Source organism: Dreissena polymorpha, chromosome 8 (genome assembly GCF_020536995.1).
Source record: "Dreissena polymorpha isolate Duluth1 chromosome 8, UMN_Dpol_1.0, whole genome shotgun sequence".
Lineage (NCBI taxonomy): Eukaryota > Metazoa > Mollusca > Bivalvia > Myida > Dreissenidae > Dreissena > Dreissena polymorpha.
Genome location: NC_068362.1, coordinates 88,003,220 through 88,026,549, shown reverse-complemented (window position 1 = coordinate 88,026,549; position 23,330 = coordinate 88,003,220). Strand labels below are relative to the sequence as shown.

General features: G+C 36.3%; 1 protein-coding gene across 16 annotated transcripts; it reads right to left on the bottom strand.

Annotated features, from left to right (window-relative positions):
- Positions 1-5,371: 5,371 nt before the first annotated feature.
- Positions 5,372-23,214, bottom strand: LOC127843278 (neurogenic locus notch homolog protein 3-like). 16 transcript variants are annotated; one of them, XM_052373200.1, is made up of 13 exons: positions 22,282-22,353; positions 18,089-18,143; positions 17,559-17,690; positions 15,647-15,715; positions 13,834-14,716; positions 13,340-13,395; positions 12,270-12,345; positions 11,446-11,577; positions 10,591-10,722; positions 8,452-8,502; positions 6,343-6,600; positions 5,991-6,125; positions 5,372-5,492 (listed from the first exon to the last, which is right to left on the bottom strand). In XM_052373200.1, the coding sequence occupies exons 5-13, from the start codon at positions 13,844-13,846 to the stop codon at positions 5,455-5,457; spliced, it is 891 nt and encodes a 296-aa protein (XP_052229160.1). In that variant the 5' UTR covers positions 13,847-14,716; positions 15,647-15,715; positions 17,559-17,690; positions 18,089-18,143; positions 22,282-22,353; the 3' UTR covers positions 5,372-5,454. The 16 variants fall into 16 exon arrangements, with proteins under 16 accessions (XP_052229160.1, XP_052229150.1, XP_052229149.1 ...); XM_052373190.1 differs by lacking the exons at positions 13,834-14,716; positions 15,647-15,715 and adding an exon at positions 23,108-23,214 and having other exon boundaries at positions 12,270-12,338; positions 13,336-13,395; positions 17,559-17,656; positions 18,087-18,143; positions 22,282-22,402; XM_052373189.1 differs by lacking the exons at positions 13,834-14,716; positions 15,647-15,715 and adding an exon at positions 23,108-23,214 and having other exon boundaries at positions 17,559-17,656; positions 18,087-18,143; positions 22,282-22,402.
- Between the last annotated feature and the right edge of the window lie 116 nt (positions 23,215-23,330).

Here is a 23,330-nt window from a genome sequence, read left to right as displayed (position 1 = left end):
AGAACTCTGTCGTATGAAAGTTACACAAGATATTTTTCATCGTCGCCATCGTAGAGAGTGCTGACAATGGAGGTCGTGCCCATTGGCTATAATAAGGAAATATCATTTAAATCGTTTGAAAACCTTTTGTGTTAAAATATTTTGGTATCATCCAAAGGACATTCTTTACAACTATACTGAACAATATACCAATAAGCAAACGGAAATAAACGGAATTTGCAATTGGATTTTTGTAGTTTATTGGAATCTAATCTCGAAACGTAAGCTGTTGTTTATTATTAGTTATTTATGCACCCTTCGATATCCAAATATTTCGAAAATACGAAGCGTGGAATGGCTTAGGCGGCGCTGCAATTCTTTCAAATAATGACAGAATGACACGATAATATTATATATATATATATTTAAACTTCAATATAATCAATACTTAAAACAAAACGGCTAATACATACAGAAATAAATACCTGAAGCGACTAGTTAATAAATAAACATGGGGTTTCTTTTACGTATTTGTAGACGTCCCGCTCGGAGTGAAGGTTACAGATACAACCATAATCCGCACAGACTAGTGTTGAAATCACTAACAGTACACAAAATAATTGAATCATGACTTAATTATACAAATGCGTTGAATATATGCTCAGTTGTAACAATGTTTTCTCTTGAAGAAATATGATGATACTTTGAGAGATATGACCCTGAAAGGGTCCTTGGTCGATGACGAAATGAAATCTTTTAAAAGTATTGTTTGACATAATTTAACATAAAATAAACAAATATTACATTTAAAATGTGTGTAGCGCAAGACCTTTGATTGTGTTGTGTGTGTTTTTTATAACTGATATACGATAAATAGTGGTGGATAGGGCATTTGAATTATTGGCATATAACCTGGTATAAGTATCATGTAAACCGTAAAATCTGATTTAGAAATACGAGTATAGTTAAGTTATAAAGTATATCTTCATTGTTGAATGTGAACGCGTTTACTTTAAATATTGTATATGCACATATATTTTCCTATCTTCTTTAAGATAACAATTTCAGCTACGCAAGTAAGTTAAACAATTATTAGTTTAAAATGAATGTATTAATATAAAACCAATACACAAACTGGCACGCATTAACACAAAATTGTCGTTATCATTACGCGGCGTAAAATTGTTCTTAATTAAGACAGGTAAATCATCTCAAATATATCGTTGAATAGACATACACATGACCACCAGATGATCATTGCAGGTCCATCATGGATTTGTCAAGGTACGCCCAGATGTCTGAATGTTCTGATGAAATGCCAAAGATAAGACACCTGATGATTGTAGACGCATTTGGCCTCATGAACACGATATCACAAATTGAAGAAACAAACACTCTGAAATAAATGTCACATTTTCTAATTATTTAACATTGTTTAAAATAAATATAATTCTACTATGTTTATTACTAGAAAATCAGAACAAATAACCACCATAATATAATCTCAAATCTGCAATATAATTGTTAAAATATATGTGAAGGTCGGCTTTTTAGCACGTACAGTACAGTACAGCAACAAATCAAAACAAATTATTCTCTTATTAAAGCGTTCCAATTTTTTAAAGCATTTTTTTTTAGTTCTTCGCTTGCGAAGGAGGACTAAGGTTATGAGTCTGCTTTTAGCTACGCTAGGAACGATTACCACCTTAGCTACGCTAGGAACGACAATCTGCCTGTTTATACTCTACCACTGGCACACTGCAGACAGCAGTGTGTGCATGTAATTAATATGTGTTTGACAGCTTGTGGGACGACATTTTCCAATTTGTCATTGAAATCTGTTAATGTTCATATTGGCTGCTTTCCGGGAAAACGGGGCTTAATGCATTTCAAATAAGTGGTGTCCCAGATTAGCCTTTGCACACTGATTAGCCTGTACAATGCACACAAGCTAATCAAGGAGGACACTTTCTGATTTTATGGTGTTTTTCGTTTAAAGAGAGTTTCTGGTACTGGGGTGACTATTAATGCATATGCATTAAGCACTGCTTTTTACAAAATGAAGCTTAAATCATCTTTTCTATCATTGATTTGAAATATAGAAAAAGATAAAAGTTATAATAACTTCAAAGTTACCTCGCTGACAAGGCAAATCACTTTTAAATCAAATTTACAAACAATGAGTTCTATAATTTTACCTTGTGGCATTTTTAGTAAACATCTCAAAGGGACCTGTTCACAGTTTGTCATTAAATGCTTAATATTGATAAATGTAAACATTGGATCTGAAATGCTCCATTAAAAAACAAGAATAAAATTGAACAAACAAAAACAGTTACCCTCAACTGGGCTCGAACCAATTACCCCTGGAATAAAAGTCTATCGTTTAGACCACTCGGCTATCCAAGCTCATACAATGAGAGACCTATTTTATACTTTATATAAACAATCCTTGTAGCATGACAAATATAACGACAACAACAGACCGCACCAAATCATTAAATCTTTAAATTTTGTCAATTAACCAAAACGTGAAAAGGTCCCGTTAATGTCTTGAGACTTTCATATTGAAAGAGTTCAATACACTGTCAGAATTTACATCATGAATACCTTACAGATTTAATGGTCGCATGTTAGCCTGGGGCCAATATATTTAAGACCAGGAAACTAAATTTCAAAAGTTGGTTATAGTTGGGCTAAAAAGCAGGGCTACTTTTCAAAGCTTGAGCGTTAATTCAATTCAATTAAACATAAAATACAAATTGGTGACTGTGGATCAATTAGACCTAGGAAATGATTCAATTCCGGCTCACAACAAGACATGTTCCATTAAAAGTATGTAATGTCGGCAAAATTGTTGCTAAATAATTTAAAGAAAATACATAAAGTATTAGATACACACAACATGAACATGATTCTATTCTTACAAAATTAATCGCTTTATGATGTGTGACAAAAAATATCTACATAATTTTGCCAATTATACACATAAACCCGTATTGTGAATGGTCTTGCCGGAATGGGAATACTGAATAAAAAATAATGGCGAGAATAATAATGTAAAACTGTGTTTTCTCGATAAACCGCGTTTAATCTGCAAGAGAGCATGAATATTGGCTAAGCGTATACGGTCTGTTAGTGAGTCTCGTTTTTTATCGGCAGCAATGTGCCATTAGTTATTTATTGGCTAAGTGTATACGGTATGTGAGTGAGTTTCTTTATTGGCAGCAAAGTGCCATTAGTTATTTATTGACTAAGTGTATACGGTCTGTCAGTGAGTTTCCATATCAGTAGCAACATGCCATTAGAAATTTATTGGCTAAGTGTATACGGTCTGTCAGTGAGTTTCTTTATCGGTAGCAACATGCCATTAGTTATTTATTAGCTAAGCGTATACGGTCTGTCAGTGAGTTTCTTTATCGGTAGCAACATGCCATTAGTTATTTATTGGCTAAGTGTATACGGTATGTGAGTGAGTTTCTTTATTGGCAGCAAAGTGCCATTATTTATTTATTGGCTAAGTGTAAACGGTCTGTCAGTGAGTTTCTTTATCGGCAGCAATGTGCCATTAGTTACTTATTTGCTAAGTGTATACGGTCTGTCAGTGAGTTTCTTTATTGGCAGCAAAGTGCCACTAGTTATTTATTGGTTAAGTGTATATGGTCTGTCAGTGAGTTTCTTTGTTGGCAGCAAAATGCCGCTAGTTATTTATTGGCTAAGTGTATACGGTCTGTCAGTGAGTTTCATTATTGGCAGCAACGTGCCATTAGTTAACTAAGTAATAGTTCAATCAACATTTTATTTGAATGGATGCTTCGAACCAACCTAGGAATTTTATATTTTCGTTAACAATCATTTGAGAACAAAAGATGTTTTAATTCCATTAAAGAATTTTTGACATTGCATGAAAGAAACAAATGTCGACATGTACGTTGAATTCCAGCTATAAGACGCAAAAGGCTTGAAAGAAAAAGAGGGTTTAGCCCCTACCTCTCCCTAAAGACAACTACACACGCGGTCCCAACATTCCATAGCCACATACACGCCTGTGAAAGCGATATCTATCTTTTTTTTCTAATTGGATGTCTGGTTAGCGCAGTTGATTCTCGCCTTAGCGACAGGAATTCAGTCCTATTTCCCGGAACCTGGTAAGTTTGGCCGATGCTCACTATACCGGACAAATTGCTCCGGCTTCACCCCCCCCCCCCCGCTCCTTTACCACAACACAAGTCCACGCATGCGAGTCAAGAACGTTCAATAGGTAGGAGTGATTGGAAACACTCCCATGTCCACACATAATGCAGCCTAACCCTTAAATATAACCATATCAGATCATAGCATTACCACCTGAGGTAAAGAAGCTTACCGTATATTAGTATTACTAACAACGACGATCATTTTTTGAACCTTTGGAGTCTTGTCTCAGGACGCTATCGCTTCTTATGTCGGATTTATCACATCCCAAAGTCAATGAAGCTTGACTTGGTTGCTACAAAGGCCGTGTCTTGCAAGTTGACTTTAATTCTGAGGACTACACCACGGGACAGTACGGTGCATCGCAGGAAATATTTCAATGTTGTGTTTCTTCAAGATATCGTTATATCAGGTATGCATGTACAATATTCTCAGACTGGTGATCCGTTTCTGATAAAATATACCATTCACTTTAAAGTAAACCTGCATCCTTTCTTATAAAATGTAATATACAAAAATATATACATCGTAACTGTGCATTAGCAACGTGCAAGAAAATCATTTTTGTATATTGCATTTTATAAGAAAGGATGCAGGTTTACTGTGAATTGCAGATTTAATCAGAAACGGAATATTGAGAAGTCTGAGAATATTGTACATGCATACTGATATCAGGATGAAAAGTTGATATAAATTGTGCATACACAGTAGCAATAGCCTGATTGCTTTATTCTGAAATGCGCTTGACTAAGGCGAAAAACACTGGTCTGTAGATAAATACAATAAAAAAAACAACATTTTTTCTGACCAAAGGTATGTTCTTTACAAACGGTTTTGGGCTTGGAAAGCATTTTCAAATTGGTAAGCTTTATGTGTATCTCACGTGTTGCTTTTTTAAGCCGTTGCTAACAATAACCACATACTAACATCTGAATGATGTCTCCGTCGTGCGTGAGATGTTAACTATGTTCATATATTACACTTTTTGGAAAGAATTAACTAATTGATAAATTGTGAAATATAAAATCAAGTCATTATTGCCTACAAATGAGTATTTAATTTGCCCTGTCTTTTTGTTCGTAAAAATATTGTGTAAACCTTGCTGGAGAAGAAACAACTATCCAAAACAGTGGAACATAAAATAAAACAACACCGGGACTAATCATAAAACGCTTCAATATTTTTGGGGGGAATGCACGAGTAAACACTTTTATTTGTGACTATATCACTTTATGTCGGGATCAATCAATAGATATTTCTGTTAACGAACGGCTGCGGTAATCAACCGATCAAACTAACGACAGGATTGTTGTGCCCAGCTGAAAATAGAACAAACGTAAACAAAAGTTCATATACATAAACGTGCATGTTTAGGTATACAGAAACAATCGAATTTATACTGGAAATAAACGCTTTGATATGTTTACAATTTTCATATGGATCCAATATGTGACGTTATATTAATGTTCGAGACAAGAGGTTGTTTGTTATACGTGTACTTGATTTTGGATAGTGTTGTTTTTGCTCGTGCTTTTTCTTGGAGGAGGGTGTGCACTTTTGTAAACGGCTGGTTAACAACAAATTATACACATCTCTGCTATTTTTGTTGTTGTGTTGGTGTTGTTGTTGTTGCTTTATTAACTAAAGTACTCTTATTACCATTACTCACCATACAGTATGTAATTCAAGTTCTGAGTTAATACCAGTTTTTTAATGCAAACCTTACAGAAAATATGCCATTAAATTAATACAATAAAACCATTAGTTATGTTTTACTAATACAGATCAGCCTAAACGACCGTACGTTGTGTACGCACCATATTCACAGACGTATGGAAACTGCCAGTTGCAATGTCTCTCGTCCCATTTACCGTCGTGCCGGCGCATGATCACGCAGTCATGCAAAATGTGGCTATGAGTGATGCCAAAATTAGCAAACGTCGAGCGTATTCCTATAAATAAAAGGCAGCAAAAAAGCAGCACATTAAAGAAAGTTGCAACGGCACTTAAAAAGTCAACATGTGTAAGGACATTGCATACTTTATTCCGGTTGTTCATGCAAACACTTTGCCGGGAACACTTTTTAGATCATTAAAATCACCAAACAAACGTATGCTAATTATTACTAATTATATGATGATGCCAAATAATTCCCCCTAAAACATGTACCTGAAACCCATGCGAAATGACCTTCATAATTTATATCATTAAGTCCAATCCAGGAATCATTTTTAAGCAGCGAAGTGTCAACTCTATGCACCATGTCCTGCTCTTTGCCGTTGTCAATGATTACCAAGTAGCCTCCCTGTGATCTGCAGTCGACCTCTGCAGCTGACCAGCTCTTATGCGTAGAAACGAACTCGTAACAGCTCCGATCAAACACCCTGTATCTGCTAGCGGTCCGTCTTGGATGGGGGGGACACGTAACTATTGCAATAAACACTTGTATTTCAGAGCAATACCGGTACTCAGTAATAATCTAGTTCGACGAAAATACTTTACTTACAGAATGCGCCATATTTCTCTTTCATGTAACTAGTATTATACAAAAACTTTTTTAAATGCATGTGAATAATAAGCGGCTTTACTTTCTAGTTAAATTGAATGCAACCGCAAACACAGTCAGATTTTTGGCGACAAATATTGTTTACATGTAAGACTATATACTACGTATAAGTATTGGTGAACGAATATACCGGGGTAAGTACTTAAACTGAATAATTGGTCACTGTGCAAATACATGTATTGTCTGTAATATGTGCTCTCCTTACATAATCAAATCTGTTGTATACCTTGTTTGGCACTGGCCTTTGAGTGTTGCGTTCTAAAGAACGATCGCATTGAGGTAGAGTTGAGGACACGGTAGTACATTAAAATGCTATGAGGAGGATTTATTGAGATTGACTAGAGTTGTTCGTCTAATACATGTACCCTTCTTAAACGAACAAGCAAATACAAGGTCGCTCGAACGAGACCTCTTTCACGTGAAACAAGTACCACGCGAAACAAGTAAAATGAACACACATACGAGGTTCATAAAATGAAACATCAACAATAATTGCATGCATAGCATGAACACATATTTGCAAGCCGCTGATGAGAGACATATATAGTGTGTACGATTGCTACATAAACGCACGCACATGAGATTGTTTAAACGATACATCGACCATGTTTACTGGTGTAACATATACACAAGTTTCCGTTTTCCTACTTCGAAATGGGATTTCTAAGTTAGCAATAAACACAAACCTTATACATACCTGACGTTTTTGGTTGTTTGAATAGGCGTTGCTTTTGCAGTAGTTGTATAAATGTATAAAAACAATAAATTCCGGGTTGCGGATTGCATTAAAACAAGCGAACTTCAAATGTACATTAATTTTGATAAAAACATATGTAATAGTCTTGCTTATATCAAAATACACACTTCTACTTAAATAAATTGTTTTCACATTGGTTTAACAAATAAAAGCCTATGGTATTACAAGTATTGTTGTTACTTGTTCGCTATTCTATTAAGAATGGTGTTTAAATTATTTCTGCGGATATGTGGGACATTAACATTCATTTGCATCTTGAAATATGTCGATGTTTTATGTAGACAGATTCTCAAATGTGTTTTACCAAATAAATCTTGCTTTTGTTGTTCGATTAATAGGATACACGTCAATTGTTTCATCGTATCGGATAATTTCAACTCATTGTATTATTAGACTATGTTTTTTTAAACAAATATCCAATGTGTATGTTTAAGATCAGTCACGCGTTTCACAATGCAGTCCGGTGAAGTCGCTCGGACAAAAGTTATCTGTTTCCGCTGCCTATGAAACAGGAACCGTGCACACAGGGGCTAGGGGAACACGGGTTGATTTCTAATTGAAATATAATTAAAAATGTTTTGATTTCCGAATTTATTCGCATTCAAAACTTTTCAAAAAATAAACATACCGGTATGTTTGAATCGTTTAATGGAATACAGTGTGAGATTGTCGATACTTTTTATTTTAAAACGATTCTAATATATAATACATTTATTAACTTTGTCAGACAATAAAATTTGAGTTTGTAAAGCATCAAATGATTATTTTCCTCGTATCTTTTAAAATAATAGTAGCTGGAAGCACCGGATGCAAATAGTTATCGAATGGAACATAAAACTATCGGTTGGTCATTTATTAAACTTAAATATGTTAGTTTTTCTGCGGGTAAGTTTGAAGAGTTATGAAACAGGGATCAAAGGCAAGAACTCATAAATAAATATACACATTTGCATACTCATGGTAGTTGGTGTTGGATGCGTTGTTGGGGACGAAGTTGTGGCAATATCTGAAACATAAATACTAGACTCTTTATTGTTAAAAAGAAATCAATTCTCATACTTTCCATGAAGATGCGGAATGAGTTGCTGACAAGTGCATAAGGGACAGCGAACATTCTATGTCAGAAATGTAATGATACAGCATGCATAAATTTAAGATCTACTTTCTGACTGACCAACCTTGGGGATATTTGTTCTACTGACATAGTTAATATATTAAGAATACAAAGCCAATGGAATAAGTTTTATGTTTTGTCAGTATGTATTCGATAAACTTGTTGTTGTCGTTGCAGTAGATGTCGTGATGACTGAAACAATAGGTTCCGGGTAGCGCGCTTCATGTAAACACGCGGAATGGAAAGTGACATTGGTTTTGATAAATACATATGAAATAAGCTGGTGGACATCACAATTATTTTTTCAACTAGAATGAATCGTTCCCAACGTGCAATAGAATTAAAATATCTGTCTTATTTCGGTAGTGTTGTCGCTTGTTTGTTATTCCTTAAAAAATCTTAGCCGTGTTTCATACGAACATGTTAAACATTTAATTGCACATTCAGTTTAAAATATCTGAACGGATAGTATAGTAAGATACTAAACGCTTTGGATTTAAGAGTAATAACATAATTATGTACAACTTTAAAAAATTATTAATTGTTTTTCCGATAATACACTCTACGTATATGAAGCGTTTTATCCAGTCAAAACATGTTAATTGCCGATGGACTTTTAGACTTATTGAAAAATCCCAATCTCCCCGCAGAGTTTTAGTTCCTTGCCCTCACATACTATCTCTGCCATCAGAAGAAAATTTTAAAAGAATTGGTAGGATTTTATTTTTGTGTTTATGATTTTTTTATAAAAAGAAGAATCATTTTCTTTAATATTTTGAAAATAGTTTGTATGTTTAGGTTCATAATAAATCAAAGTACTGACAGAACTGGTGTGACGATGCTTTTCAAGAGGACGGATATAAAAGAATCAATTTAAGTTTATCCATATAACCACAAATGTGTATGTGGGTAAGAAAATTTGGGTACGAAAACAAATTGGGTAGGAAAATTTTGGGTACCAAAAAATTATGCCCCAAAAAATATTGTGTACGAAAAAACAAATTAGGTACGAACAAAAAATGAGTACGAAAAAAAATGGGTACAAAAAATTGTGGGCACAAAAAAATGGGGGTACGGGGAAGTAGTACCCGTGTGGAACTTGACCCATTCAGCGAAACTGGGGGGCGGGTAACATTCTCGATCAAATCTAAAAATAACTACATTTGGGGTTTAACCAGCGTCACAGCATTTGAAGTGCCACCTGGCAGTTTCGTGTCTGGTTCCTGTCCCGAACCTCTCGATAAATTTAAAAGAGGACGGGAATCAAGCTGCCTTTACCTTTATCAATGATAATCAGCAAGGTATGCCATTTAAGAAAATTAAGCTTACTCAATCGGACTGGCTCGGTCCCTTACATAGGTCGCCATTGCGAAGAATTGTTTCGTGGTATGATAACTTAGACGAGCAGCATCGTCAAAACTAAATTACCTCAATTAAAACAAAAGTTAAAATAACAAAAAGAATATTATTGTTTCACGTGGCCTGGCTATTATCACGTAGTTGGTTAGGGATTTGATCCAGTTATGCTGGTTCCAGTCAAATATCTTTTCGGCGGTTGGAAAAATCCTTTTAATATTTTATATCATTAACCTGTTTAATACTGTTGTCCGATGATGTCACTGGGACGCAGACATAAGAACGTGTGATTGTGTCCGCTGTCCATGAAGCAGGACCCACGCTTACATGGACATTAGGAACACGGGTTGATTTCCACACTGACGTCAATTTATTATGTTTAAGATTTTGATATACGTTTCGATTATTGTGCCTGCTACTTAGAAAACACTCACTCGATTTAGGAGTAATAATGTATGTGCTTCTGCATTTGGGACGATACAATATACATTTGTATAAAAACAGTTATTTTCTTTTCAGTTAATAGACTACGTACACTTTGTTTGATCTGTTTGTATCTTACAATATTAATAACCGATGGCGCTTTAAACTTTTTTCATATTAAAATTGTTTTATTTTACTCACCTGTTTCACAGTGCAGTCCAGTGAAGCCAGTCGGACACAAGCAGAAGAATGTGGCATTGTTTCCGCCGCCTATAAAACAGGATCCACGCACACAGGGGCTCGCGGAACACGGGTTGGCAGGAGTTGTCAAAACTGAAACGAATTATTTCTTTGTTCGCTATACCTAACGAAAATTCTTAGTCTTGTTTCATTCGAACATATTATACATTTCTCTGCACATGCAGCTTAAAATGTCTATGGACATGGATTGTACAGTTAGATTATTAACGCTTTGGATTTTCGAGTGATATCATATATATCCAATTTAACCAAATAAATCATTGTTTTTCTGATAATACACTATGCGTATAACTTAACCAAATAAATCATTGTTTTTCCGATAATACACTATGCGTATATCGTTTTATCCAGTCAAAATATGTAAATTGCCGATGGACTTTTAAGCTTATTGAAAATCCTATTAACATCTGTTTAGATCATTATCTTTACAATGTTGTCCGGTGTAGTCTCGGTGACACAGACATAAAAACGTGTGAATGTTTCCGCTGACCGTGACGCAGGACCCACGCTTACAAGGACTATAGAAACACGGGTTGATTTCTAAACTGACGTCAATAAATCATGTTTTTAGATTTTGATATACGTTCTGATTATTGTTCCTGCTGCGTAAAAACGATTAATCGATTAAAGAGTAATGTGGTTTGTGCTTTTGCATTTGGGACGATACAAATATATAATACAGTTATTTTCTTTTCAGTTAATAGACTAAGTACCCGTTGTTTTATCTTTTTGTATCTGACAATATTAATGGCACTTAAACCTTTTCTTATATTAAAATTGTTATATATTCCTCACCTGTTTCACAGAGCAGTCCGGTGAAGCCAGTCGGACAAGAGCAGAAGAATGTGGGGATGTTTCCGCCGCCTATATAACAGGATCCACGCACACAGGGGCTAGGGAAACATGTGTTGGCAGGAGTTGTCAAAACTGAAACGAATGATTTCTTTGTTCCCTATTGCTTACGAATAATCTTAGTCGTGTTATATAGGAACATGTTATACAGTTCTCTGCACATGCAGCTTAAAATGTCTATGGAAATTGATTGTACAGTTCGATTATTTACCTTTTGGATTTTCGAGTGATAGCATATATCCAACTTTACCAAATAAATCATTGTTTTTCCTATAAAAACACTATGCGTATATCGTTTTATCCAGTCGAAACATGTAAATTTCCGATTGACTTTTAGACTGATTAAAATCCTTTTTAAATCTTTTCGTATCATTAACCTATTTCACAATGTTGCCCTGTGTAGTCACCGGGACACAGACAGAAGAACGTGTAATTGTTTCCGCTGTCCATGAAGCAGGACCCACGCTTACGATAACAATAGGAACACGGGTTGATTTCTACAATGATGTCAATTATTTATGGTTAAGATTTTGATATACCTTCCGATTATTGTTCCTGCTACTAAGAAAACACTCACTCTATTAAAGAGTTATGCTGTCTGTGTTTTTGCATTTGGGACGATACAGATTTATAAAACAGGTATTTGCTTTTCAGTTAAAAGACTACGTACCCGTTTTTTTAATGTTTTTTATCTGACTATACATGTACTAATTACCGATGGCGCTTTAAACTTGTTTTGATATAAAAATTGTTTTAACAATAATCACCTATTTCACAGTGCAGTCCAGTGAAGCCAGTCGGACACATACAGAAGAATGTGGGGATGTTTCCGCTGCCTATATACCGTAATTACTCTATGTTTTCGGACACTTAAAAATAACTATTTTTTTTCGTGTCCGAAAACTTAGATACGAAAAATATTCACAAAATACAGGTGTCCGAAATCTTAGAGTCGAAAATTGTGTGTCCGAAATAGCGTCAATTGTATCAACGACTACGGGTAATAGCACGCGCTTGTAAAATGCCATGCCGTATAGTATAAATTACAGTTTTATGTGTTTGCACTGCATTTTAAATAATTTTAAATGCTTATTTTATTTGACATATCGTTACTACAAGGTTGTACTTTGACCAACGAGTTCAAAGATGAGCATGTGATGTACCGATACTCGCTATTATGAACCTGTAATTAACGCAAAGAGAGCAAACAATGAATTCTTTGTTTGTTCATTTCCGATAGTTGTTGTCTTACACCTTCCATTGTTCGTAAAACTTGCAATAGAGAGCATCACACTTTGAAGCGCTTAGTATTTGTCAGTTATTTTACTGAGAAGGGGAAGTACATGTACCACTGCGGTAGATAATAGTACAGTTCTGCTGTGACGTCACTAATTGCTAAGCTGACCGATACATAGGTCACGTGGTTTAACCACAGACAAAGAATTCACTCATGTTAATTTGCACTACCCCTGGTAATTGTCATAACGCTTATGCTATCGGGCGAAACCATTGATTCATACCGGTTTACAAGGTTACACATGTATTTACCCTATAACGCAAATGTAATGGTCTGTTGCCCTCAGGCATGCACCTGTCATGTTTATGATGTTAATCTGGTTGAAAAACCCCATGATCGAAGTGTCATTAGATATCGAAAACAGGACCGAAATTTGGTAAAATAGCGCTGTAAAATATACTGTCCGAAAACTTAGAGACATTTATTATGGACGAAAACTGGTGTGTCCGAAAATTAAGAGTCACGAAAAATAATTATTTTGGCTAAAAAATGGGGTGTCCGAAAACTTAGAGTGTCCGAAAACATAGAGTTATTACGGTAACAGGATCCACGCACACAGGGGCTAGGGGAACACGGGTTGGCAGGAATTGTCGGAACTGAAACGAATTATTTCCAATTAGATAATGCATTTTTCATGTTCATAGTTTGTTTAAAATATCAATCCTGATTAATGTTTTGTTTGTATTATATTTATCTAACGTAGTTATACAATTTAGACAGAGCAATATTAACCAGGTAAATGGGTAAAAATGCCACGTTATCTTTGAAACATAATAAACGTACCTAAAGTTTTCTTTTATTTATTTTTGCTTATTCAACTAAACACAACGTTTTCTAATGTTCGTGAAATACAAGATAAAAGCGAGGCCTTCTTTACCATTTAATTATTGAACTACGAAGTACATGACAATTTCGTTCATATAAAAACACGTATGATGAGATATCTGCGGATAACAATACTATTTTGACGAACGTCTGTGCTGAAATTAATAACAGTAGGTATTGTTATAAAATATAAATGTATATCGAAATACAGTGGAAAATCATCGCAGATCTAATATTATTGATCGTTGTCCGGCTGTACGTCTGGTGTCTCCTATGTAGTATTGAAGTAATCGCTCGCGGCGAATACGATGTTTCTTTTTAGGCCTTCCCGCCTTGCGACACAAGAAGGTGTGTGTCCGCTATTCCCAGTTGTGTGCATGGTACTGTCTTCCTCCTTTAACACAAACAGTGACTGATTAAATACCAATTATACACAAGACGATAGAATGTAATAACAGGAAAAGTTAATACCAAAGGAAAATAGCTCATAAAACGACAGTTTGGCCTATCTGCTTGACAATACATGGCGAAGTCGGCTATGTAAATAAATTAATAACTTGTAATAAGACCACGCCATTAAATAATTGTTTGTGTAAACATAAGGCCACACCATAAAATTGTTCTTTTTGTAAATAAATGACTTTCCTAATGTTAAATAGATAATGTTCAATCATTCGTTACGTTCAACAACGTTCTCCCTTAATTTGATTTTTTTTTAATTTTATGATGCAAAAAAAATCTTTAACTTTTAACTATTGAACTTTGAAGTACATGAACATTTCGTTCATATAAACACATGTTTGATGGAAAATCTGCGGAAAACAACTAGATTTTGACGAACGTCTGTGCTAAAATAAATAACAGTAGGTATTGTTATAAAATATAAATAATGTAAATCGAAATAAAGCGGAAAATCATCGCAGGTCTATTGTTGTTGATCGTTGTCCGGCTGTACGTCTGGTATCTCCCATGTAGTATTGAAGTTGTCGCTCGCGGCGAATACGATGTTTCTTTTTAGGCCTTCCGGCCTCGCGACACAAGAAGGTGTGTGTCCGCTATGCCCAGTCGTGTGTGCATGGTACTGTCTTCCCCCTTTAACACAAACAGTGACTGATTAAATACCCATGATACACAAGACGATAGAATGTAATAACAGGGAAAGTTCAGCTAATCACCAAAGGAGTGTAGCTAATAAAATGACAGTTTGGCCTATCTATGTAAATAAAATAATAACTTGTAATAAGTCCACGCCATTAAATAAGTGTTTGTGTAAACATAAGTCCACAACATAAAATTGTTCTTTTTGTAAATAAATGATTGTTCTAATGTTCAATAAATACTGTTCAAATATTCTTTTCGTTACAAAAATAAATACGGTGGAGTTTTATTAAAAATATTGTGAATGAAAAAATATATATATTGAGATTTTGTTAATATTTCGCCTAGCATATATTTACAGGCAGGTTTCCGTTTTCCTACATCGAATCGGATTAAAACACGCGGAATTTAAATCAAAATTAATTATGATAAATATATATGCAATAATCTTGCTTTTTCAAAATACACACTTCTACTTTAATAAATTGTTTTTACATTGGTATAAAATTAAAAACCTTGAGTATTACAAGTATTACTTTTACGTGTTCGCTATTCTATTACCAAATTATTGTAATTGTCTTACTGTGGATATGTGAAACATTAACATGCATTTGCATAGCTACATATGTCGATAGTGTATGTAATCAGATTATCAGATTTTAGAAAAAACAGCATATGTTTAACCAAAAATCCTTGCTTGTGTTGTTCAGTTAATAGGATACACGTCTATTATTTCATCGTAACGGATAATTTCAACTCAGTTTAGAGGATAAACGTCTATTGTTTCATCCTATCGGATAATTTCAACTCAGTTAATAGGATACACATCTATTGCTTCATCGTATCTGATAAGTTCAACTCCTTGGACTGTTAAGACTAGTTTTTAAAAACAAATATCCAATGTGTATGTTTTAGATCACTCACGCGTTTCACAATGGTGTCCAGTGAAGTCGCTCGGACACAGACAGAAAAAAGTTGGATTGTTTCCGCTACCTATTAAACAGGAATCGTGCACACAGTGACTTAGGGAACACGGGTTTATTTCTAATTGAAATATAATTAAATATGTTTTGATTTTCGATTTTTTTCCCATTCAAAACTTTTCAAAAAATAAACATACCGGTAGTTTTGAATCGTTTGAAGGATTACAATGTGAGATTGTCAATACTTTCTATTTCAAAACGATTCTAATATATAATACATTTATTTACTTTTCAGTCAAAAGAAATTGAGTTCGATGGATGTTTATCGTGTTGTTTCGCAATATGTTAATAAAAACAAGAAATATCTTTAAAAAAGATATACGGCGTAAATAGTTTAATGAATGAGATCAAGTATAGCGAATGTCTTTTTCTGTGCAGTTCTTAGCTGCATCACACGCAGTACGGGATGTTACGGGGAGTTTTCGCGGCTTATTTTACATTATAACATATTGCTGGTCATAAACCTATAGATACAAAACAGAAAACCAAAAGAAGAATGGAAGTGAAATTTAAACATATGAGTCAACCGGCCACACGAGAAGTATCCGTATTTATAGGCGCGTTCTTCGAACAAACCTGTTTTAGTGGTTTGTCGGGCATTGCTATTTGATTCGATTATTAACAGTATCAATTATCATCGTGCTAATGCTTAAAGTGATATTATGGGCATTTTGCACTGTTGAATTGAGCTGAAAAGAATTAACAGGTCAAAAAAGTTAGTTAAAATGTGGTTACTGATTAATTATCTGCAACTCACCTTGCTACCAGTTGTTTATAAAAATATATTTTATATTCGATATTCTTACGTGACCCACCCAGTCCTGTAAGCTGAAATGATCCGTAAAACAATTTCGTGTCTTTGTGTCGTATGAACAAATCTGCACTAAAACTAAATTTAGGTTCAACTCGTAAACGCATGATCAGTTGTCAAACGAAAGTACGGCTGATATTCAAATGCATTATTTTTCTATTTCTGGTATATTGTTTTAGTATGATGATGCTGCATTAATTAAAATAAGTGTATATGAAGTAGAAACATCAAAAATAATCAACGGTTGCGATAGACACCTATAAACTGTTACATGCTCATAATATCACTTTAGTACATTAGGCAATATGGACGAATAATTATTGTTAAATTTATCAACAATAATATTTATCATTGTATTGTTGAAAACACATTAAGAATCTATTATTTACATATCATAATTATATTGCTGAATATCTTCATTTAACATATTTCTGGTCTAAAGAAAATTCCAGGTCACCTAGTTCACGGATAGCGTCTTTATTATATAACGATTATTTTACTGGCCGCCAACTCCGGTGATGACCTGTATATAAACTCTGAATGTCCGCGAATTGACCCGATATACCTCGCGGGTTGAAATGCAATGCTTTAAAGTGAGGCCTCGCTTCCATTGCTCTTTATACTTTTACATGTTAACATGTTGACAGGAATAAGGAAGTAAGTACTAAATATGAGAACATAGCCTTTTAAGTATAAACGCTCTTGCGCTGGTAATACTCTGAAAATAAAAGGTGTACGCACAAACTGTATTGATGTCGAGAATTGAGTGTAAAACTGTTCTATCTAATAAGCCTTTTCATTCGAGATAAAATTGTTTCATACAGTAAAACAGTGTTACAAAGACGCGGATATGTTTCCAATGTTCTGGTGGTATACTCAAATCAGCCAATGGAATAAATGAAGTGTATTCATTCGTACCTAGCCGCGGGAAATTTTATTGGACACTTACAAAGGTCAGGCTAAGGTGAAAAGCTGGCTTATGCAGCTTACGCCGAAAAATCTACCTTTTTACATTTGTTTCATAGTAAATAAGATCACTCACCCATTTCACAATGCCTGCCAGTAAAGCCACTCGGACAGAGACAGAAGATTGATTGATCGTTGTCGCTGTCTATATAGCATGTTCCACGTACGCAGGGGCTAGGGAAACAAAGGTTGTCACGGGTTTTCAGAACTGTAAAGAATTATGTCCAAAGAGATCGTCTAAGGTTCATACTTTTAACACCCATCCTGATTAATATGCTTTTTGGTTTAAATTATTTTTGCTACACTCAATGTATCGTATTAATATATTTTTGACAGTCAAATGATTACTAACGTTACGCTAATGTTCAGAAAAATACAAAAGCATCAAGGTTCATTACATGTTATCATGAAAAGTCAATTTTATATGCAATTTTATATAGATCCACATACTCAAAGAAACAGACTAAATTTCTTGAGCGGTGTGTTTATTTGCTAATAGTTTTCTCTTTTTGTTGTTTAAGACAAAATTGCGTTACGTTGCTAGACATCGTTCGAATTGTATGTGGTGAATAAGTTAATTAAGAAAAGAAAGCCTAAAACTAACACCTCGTTGTTGTTTTTGTTGTAATCGGCGTTCTCATTGCAGTAAGTGTCGTAATAACTGAAACAATAAGTTTCGGTAGTGCGTTGAATTAAAACACACAAAAACATCGTTTCTCCTTCAATACCAATACTGACTAGCCCGAGAAGCCAATATGCTGTCGGAGTTGATGTTTTATTACTTCTACTTGTACTTCGTACTTCCTACAGTAAATTGCTGACAATTAAAAGAAGGCCTATTATAGGCAGATACTGTCGAGTCCGTTTCCTGGCAAAACCCAGTACTTGGTGTCTATGGAGGAGATAATGAGAACGCTCCCCGAGTAGGGAGCGAACCCACAAACTCCCGATCGCTAGGCAAACACCTCATCCACTGCACCACCGTGACTTATTAGCCGACTAACACTCATGCACACATATCGAAAGCTACGGCCGTCCGCTGGAAATTGACTTCTATGCAGGCTCTGTACAATTAAACATAATTAAATATTGAAGTAAAATCAATATGTACATCATCCTAAAATCTAACAACGGGACGGTGGACGTATTGCGAACTCCGCCAAGGACGGTCCCAAGACCGCGCTGAAAAATGAGGAGGGTTGGGCGTAGGGCTAGCTACCCTACCCTGTTGAAACCTTATTGCTACAGAAACGCCAAACAGAATAACAACAGACATCAGCTGGGAGAAGGTGGACCTCCAGCTGGAGGACGTAAGACGCCGAACGGTGAAAGCCAGTGTCAACTGGAAGCCATCAGTCCGAAGACCATCATCTACCACCATCGGTACATGGAATGTCCGAACCATGTATGAGACCGGAAAGACAGCACATCATTATTCTAATGGGTGACTTCAACGCCAAGATCGGCAGTGACAACCGAGGATATGAGGTGATCATGGGAAAGCAAGGGTAAGGTGAGATGAACGACAACGGGAGAGATTCGCCGACCTGTGCGCCACAAGTAACCTGATCATCGGAGGAAGTGTGGATACACAAGGCAACTTGGGTGTCACCAGACCTGTCAACGGAGAACCAGATTGACCACTTGTGCATCGCAAGGAGTTTTCGTCGCTCTCTTCAGGATGTACGTGTCAAGCGAGGAGCAGACGTGGTTTCAGACCATCATCTTCTTGTCGCCCGATTGAAAAGCTGAAGAAGAGTTGGACAGGGGGGCCCAACCAACGCCAACGGTACAACACTGCCACTCTGAAAGACACCTGGAAGCAAGAAGCGTCCAAGGGCACTCTCTCCAACAAGTTCCAGGTCATAGAGGAGCTGCTTGAAGAAGGGACGATAGAGCAGAAGTGGCAAAACGTAAAAGAAGCAGTGACTTAAACATGCCAAAAAGTACTCGGCCCCAAGTCTTACACCCACAAGGAGTGGATGACAGCAGAGACTCTTCAGAAAGTTGAGGAAAGACGAGAAAAGAAGGCCAGTGAAATCAACAGCAGAACACGCGCCGCAAAAGTGACAGCACAAGAAGAGCACACCAAAGCAAATAGGAGCGTCAAGCGAAGTATCAGAGAAGACAAGAGAAACTACCTAGAGACGCTTGCAACAGAGGCGGAAGAGGCAGCCTATCAGAACAGAACTAAAGATCTGTACTCCATCACCAAGAGATTGGCAGGAAAGTTTGCCAAGCCAGAGAGGCCAGTAAGGACAAAAATGGAGGAGTAATACCAGATGATGAAGGGCAGAAGGAGAGGTGGATTTAGCACTTCCAGGACAGGAGCTACTCAACAGGCCTGCCCCTGTGAACCCACTGGAGATTCTGCCAGCTACAAGCGATCTGCCAATCAAATGCTGCACTCCCACAAAGGAAGAGATCAGCAGCGCCATCAAACAATTGAAGAACGGCAAATATGCAGGACCTGACAGCATACCGGCAGAAGCGCTTAAGGCTGACGCGGAGACCAGTGTGGTCCTACTACACCCGCTCTTCAGCAAGATATGGGAAGAAGAAGAAATCCCAACAGAGTGGAAAGATGGTTACCTCATCAAGCTTCACAAGAAAGGCGACCTCAGTTCCTGCTCCAACTACCGAGGAATCACGCTGTTATCCATCCCAGGAAAGGTGTTTAATCGCATCCTACTGAACCGAATGAAAGACGCAGTAGACCCGCATCTCCGTGACCAACAAGCAGGCTTCCGAAAGGAGAGATCGTGCACGGATCAGATCGCAACCCTGCGCATCATTCTGGAACAATCCCTGGAGTGGAATTCGCCGTTGTATGTCAACTTTATTGACTAAGAAAAGGCGTTCGACAGCGTTGACCGGGAGTCCCTCTTGAGACTTCTGAGACACTACGTAGTGCCAGAAAAGATCACCAACATCATCGGGAATTCTTATGAGGGAATTACCTGCAGAATTTATCACGGCAGACAGCTCACGGATGCCTTTGAAGTGAGAACTGGTGTGAGGCAAGGCTGTTTACTCTCACCTTTCCTGTTCCTGCTGGCCATAGACGAGGTAATGAGGACATCAACGGAGCAGAAGCGGAATGGAATTTAGTGGACACTCTGGTAACAGTTGGAAGACCTTGACTTTGCTGATGATTTGGCTCTTCTCTTCCACACCCAACAACAGATGCAGGAAAAGGCAAACATGGTAGCGGACCACTCAGCTAGACTGGGCCTCGCCATCAACAAAGCGGAGAGCAAAGTTTTCAGGACTAACGCATCAAACAACACACCCATCACAGTCCAAGGCGAGGCGCTGGAGGAGGTGGACAGGTTCACCTATCTCGGCAGCATTCTGGACAACCAGGAAGGAACGGATGCAGATGTCAGAACTTGCATCGGTAAAGCACGAACAGCCTTCCATCATCTGAAGAACATCTGGGGATCCAGCGTAATTAGCATCACCACCAAGATTAGGCTCTTCAATACCATTGTGAAGCCGCTACTCCTCTATGGAGCAGAGACCTGGAGAACCACTGTCACCAACACCAACATAGGTCTTCATCAACACCTGCCTCAGGAAGATCCTCAAGATCCGCTGGCCAGACAAGATCTCCAACGAAGAATTATGGAGAAGAATAAACCAGCAGCCAGTTGAAGACGACATCCTTCAGAGACGTTGGAGGTGGATAGGCCACACCCTTCGCAATCCTGCATCCAATACGACAAGGCAATCCCTCACATGGAACCCCCAAGGGAAAAGGAAGAGAGGGCCGCCTAGAAACACCTGGCGCCGTGACCTGGATGCAGATGCTAAGCAGATGGGCCAAACATGGGGGCAGCTTGAGAGACTCGCCCAGAACCGAGACGCCTGGAGGAAGCTGGTTGGCGGCCTATGTCCCAGATGGGACCACAGGCGAAGATGAGATGATATGAGACGTATTGCGTCTCTTCAGTCAATGATTGGGTTGAAGAGTTAACGTGTTTGAACATAATTGTTAAAAGAGATAGTCACATAATTCAATTAGTGTAAGTCAAATCAATAGACAAACGACCACCTACACACATACAAGAGAGAGGAGCATACAATTTTTCTGCAGCCGGGCAATTACTTGACTCGAGACCAAGAAATGACCAAACAACGAGAACAAGGTTCATTTCTGATATAGAAATCAAAGTCTAATAAGTCAATTTCTATTAAGATTTATTTTTTAAGACATTTGACAATAATATTTTATCCGTTTGTATTCGATGATCTTTATATTCTTGAAAATAAACAATCGTGTTGAAATGGAGTTTTGCGCATATCTTTCCTTCATTTTCTTTCACCAGAAACAATTGTATAACTACATGTCGATGCAATTATGAAAGTTAACGATCCCGGACAATATTAAACTGTATACACGTTAGAACTTTAAACAATAAAAGTGAACACAGTCGGGGACCGGACAATTCAAAACGGTCAATTAAATACTGGCACTTTTATATGTTCTATTGTTTATTATAGAAAATAATTTGTAACATGAAAAATTGACCACCGAAAAATACTCCCGTCATGAAAACAAATGCAATCAATTTGTTTCTTGACGATTAACATGGAAAAAAATCGTATTTCGGCATTTCTAAATCGTTTTTAAAAAAACGAAACAAAGCTTATCTTACGCACAGTTATTATCTTAAATTACTGACTTTGCTTAAATATAAATTATAACAGTTTAAGCAAATAGCAGATCTAGCACATAAATGCATTAAAGGTAACAGAAAGGCGTAAAACAATAATGGAGACTTAATTGTTCATACCGCTTAAGTACCGTAGCAATAGTCGACTCCAGTGCAATTGTCATTAATGAGAACGAAACTGGAATGTTTGTCACTGCTTATCTATTCGTCCTAGTAGAAACGATAGTTCGTGACCAGACATCTGAAATTATCGCCAAGTAATAATAACATTGTTATGTTTGAAGTGATAACGACCGTCCGGATGAACATACAAACTTATCAAACAACATCAAACGAAGTAACTGAAAGAAGTTAATCAGCAAACTAAATATTTCTTTAAAAAAAAAAGTTTTACTATCACCTTTGTGAAAAAAGTTGTACACGTTAAAATAGTATCCGTATTCACTTTATTATTTATTTTCATTTACATAAGCCAGCTATTCCATCAAAGAACACTTTTCTTATGTGTGTTTCAATAAAAGAATCACTCCGAAGGTGTGCATATGTATTGCATGGCTTTATAAATAATGCGTCTAGATCTACATGTTTTGCTTCAAATGATTTTCGATCTGCCTAAAAATTACTGCAAATGAAATATGAACAGCCAAAAATATACCTGGTTATTGAAAGTATTAATATACTTAATTAATAACATCAAGTATCCATATCGGCCTATTTTGTATAAAATTATTGACATTACATACGTTCTAATTACATGTATATTATTTCATAAATATATAACTAACCTAAATAGGTTGTTAAATTTTTATATTTTAGTTTAAGATTTTATTATATATAAAAATGTCAATTGTTGTCATATGAAACAGATATTTGAACACGTGAATCCGACCGCTCTTATGAAATTATGTTCGATATGATCACTCATGAAATGATAATACGATCTTACACTGAATCCATCTAATATCCTCTGTTTGTAAAATATTTCATATAAGTGTTGATTTTAGCACACACAAAACAAAGTCTCAAGAGCGGCTTTTGCTCGATTTGTCATTGGTTGTATTGAGAAGATGGACGTTTGCTCTCCTTGAATTAGGTTCTATTCATTTAAATTGAATTTACTTATTTGATTTTTTAAAAGCTAGAAGGGCGCCATTTGTGATTATTATCTT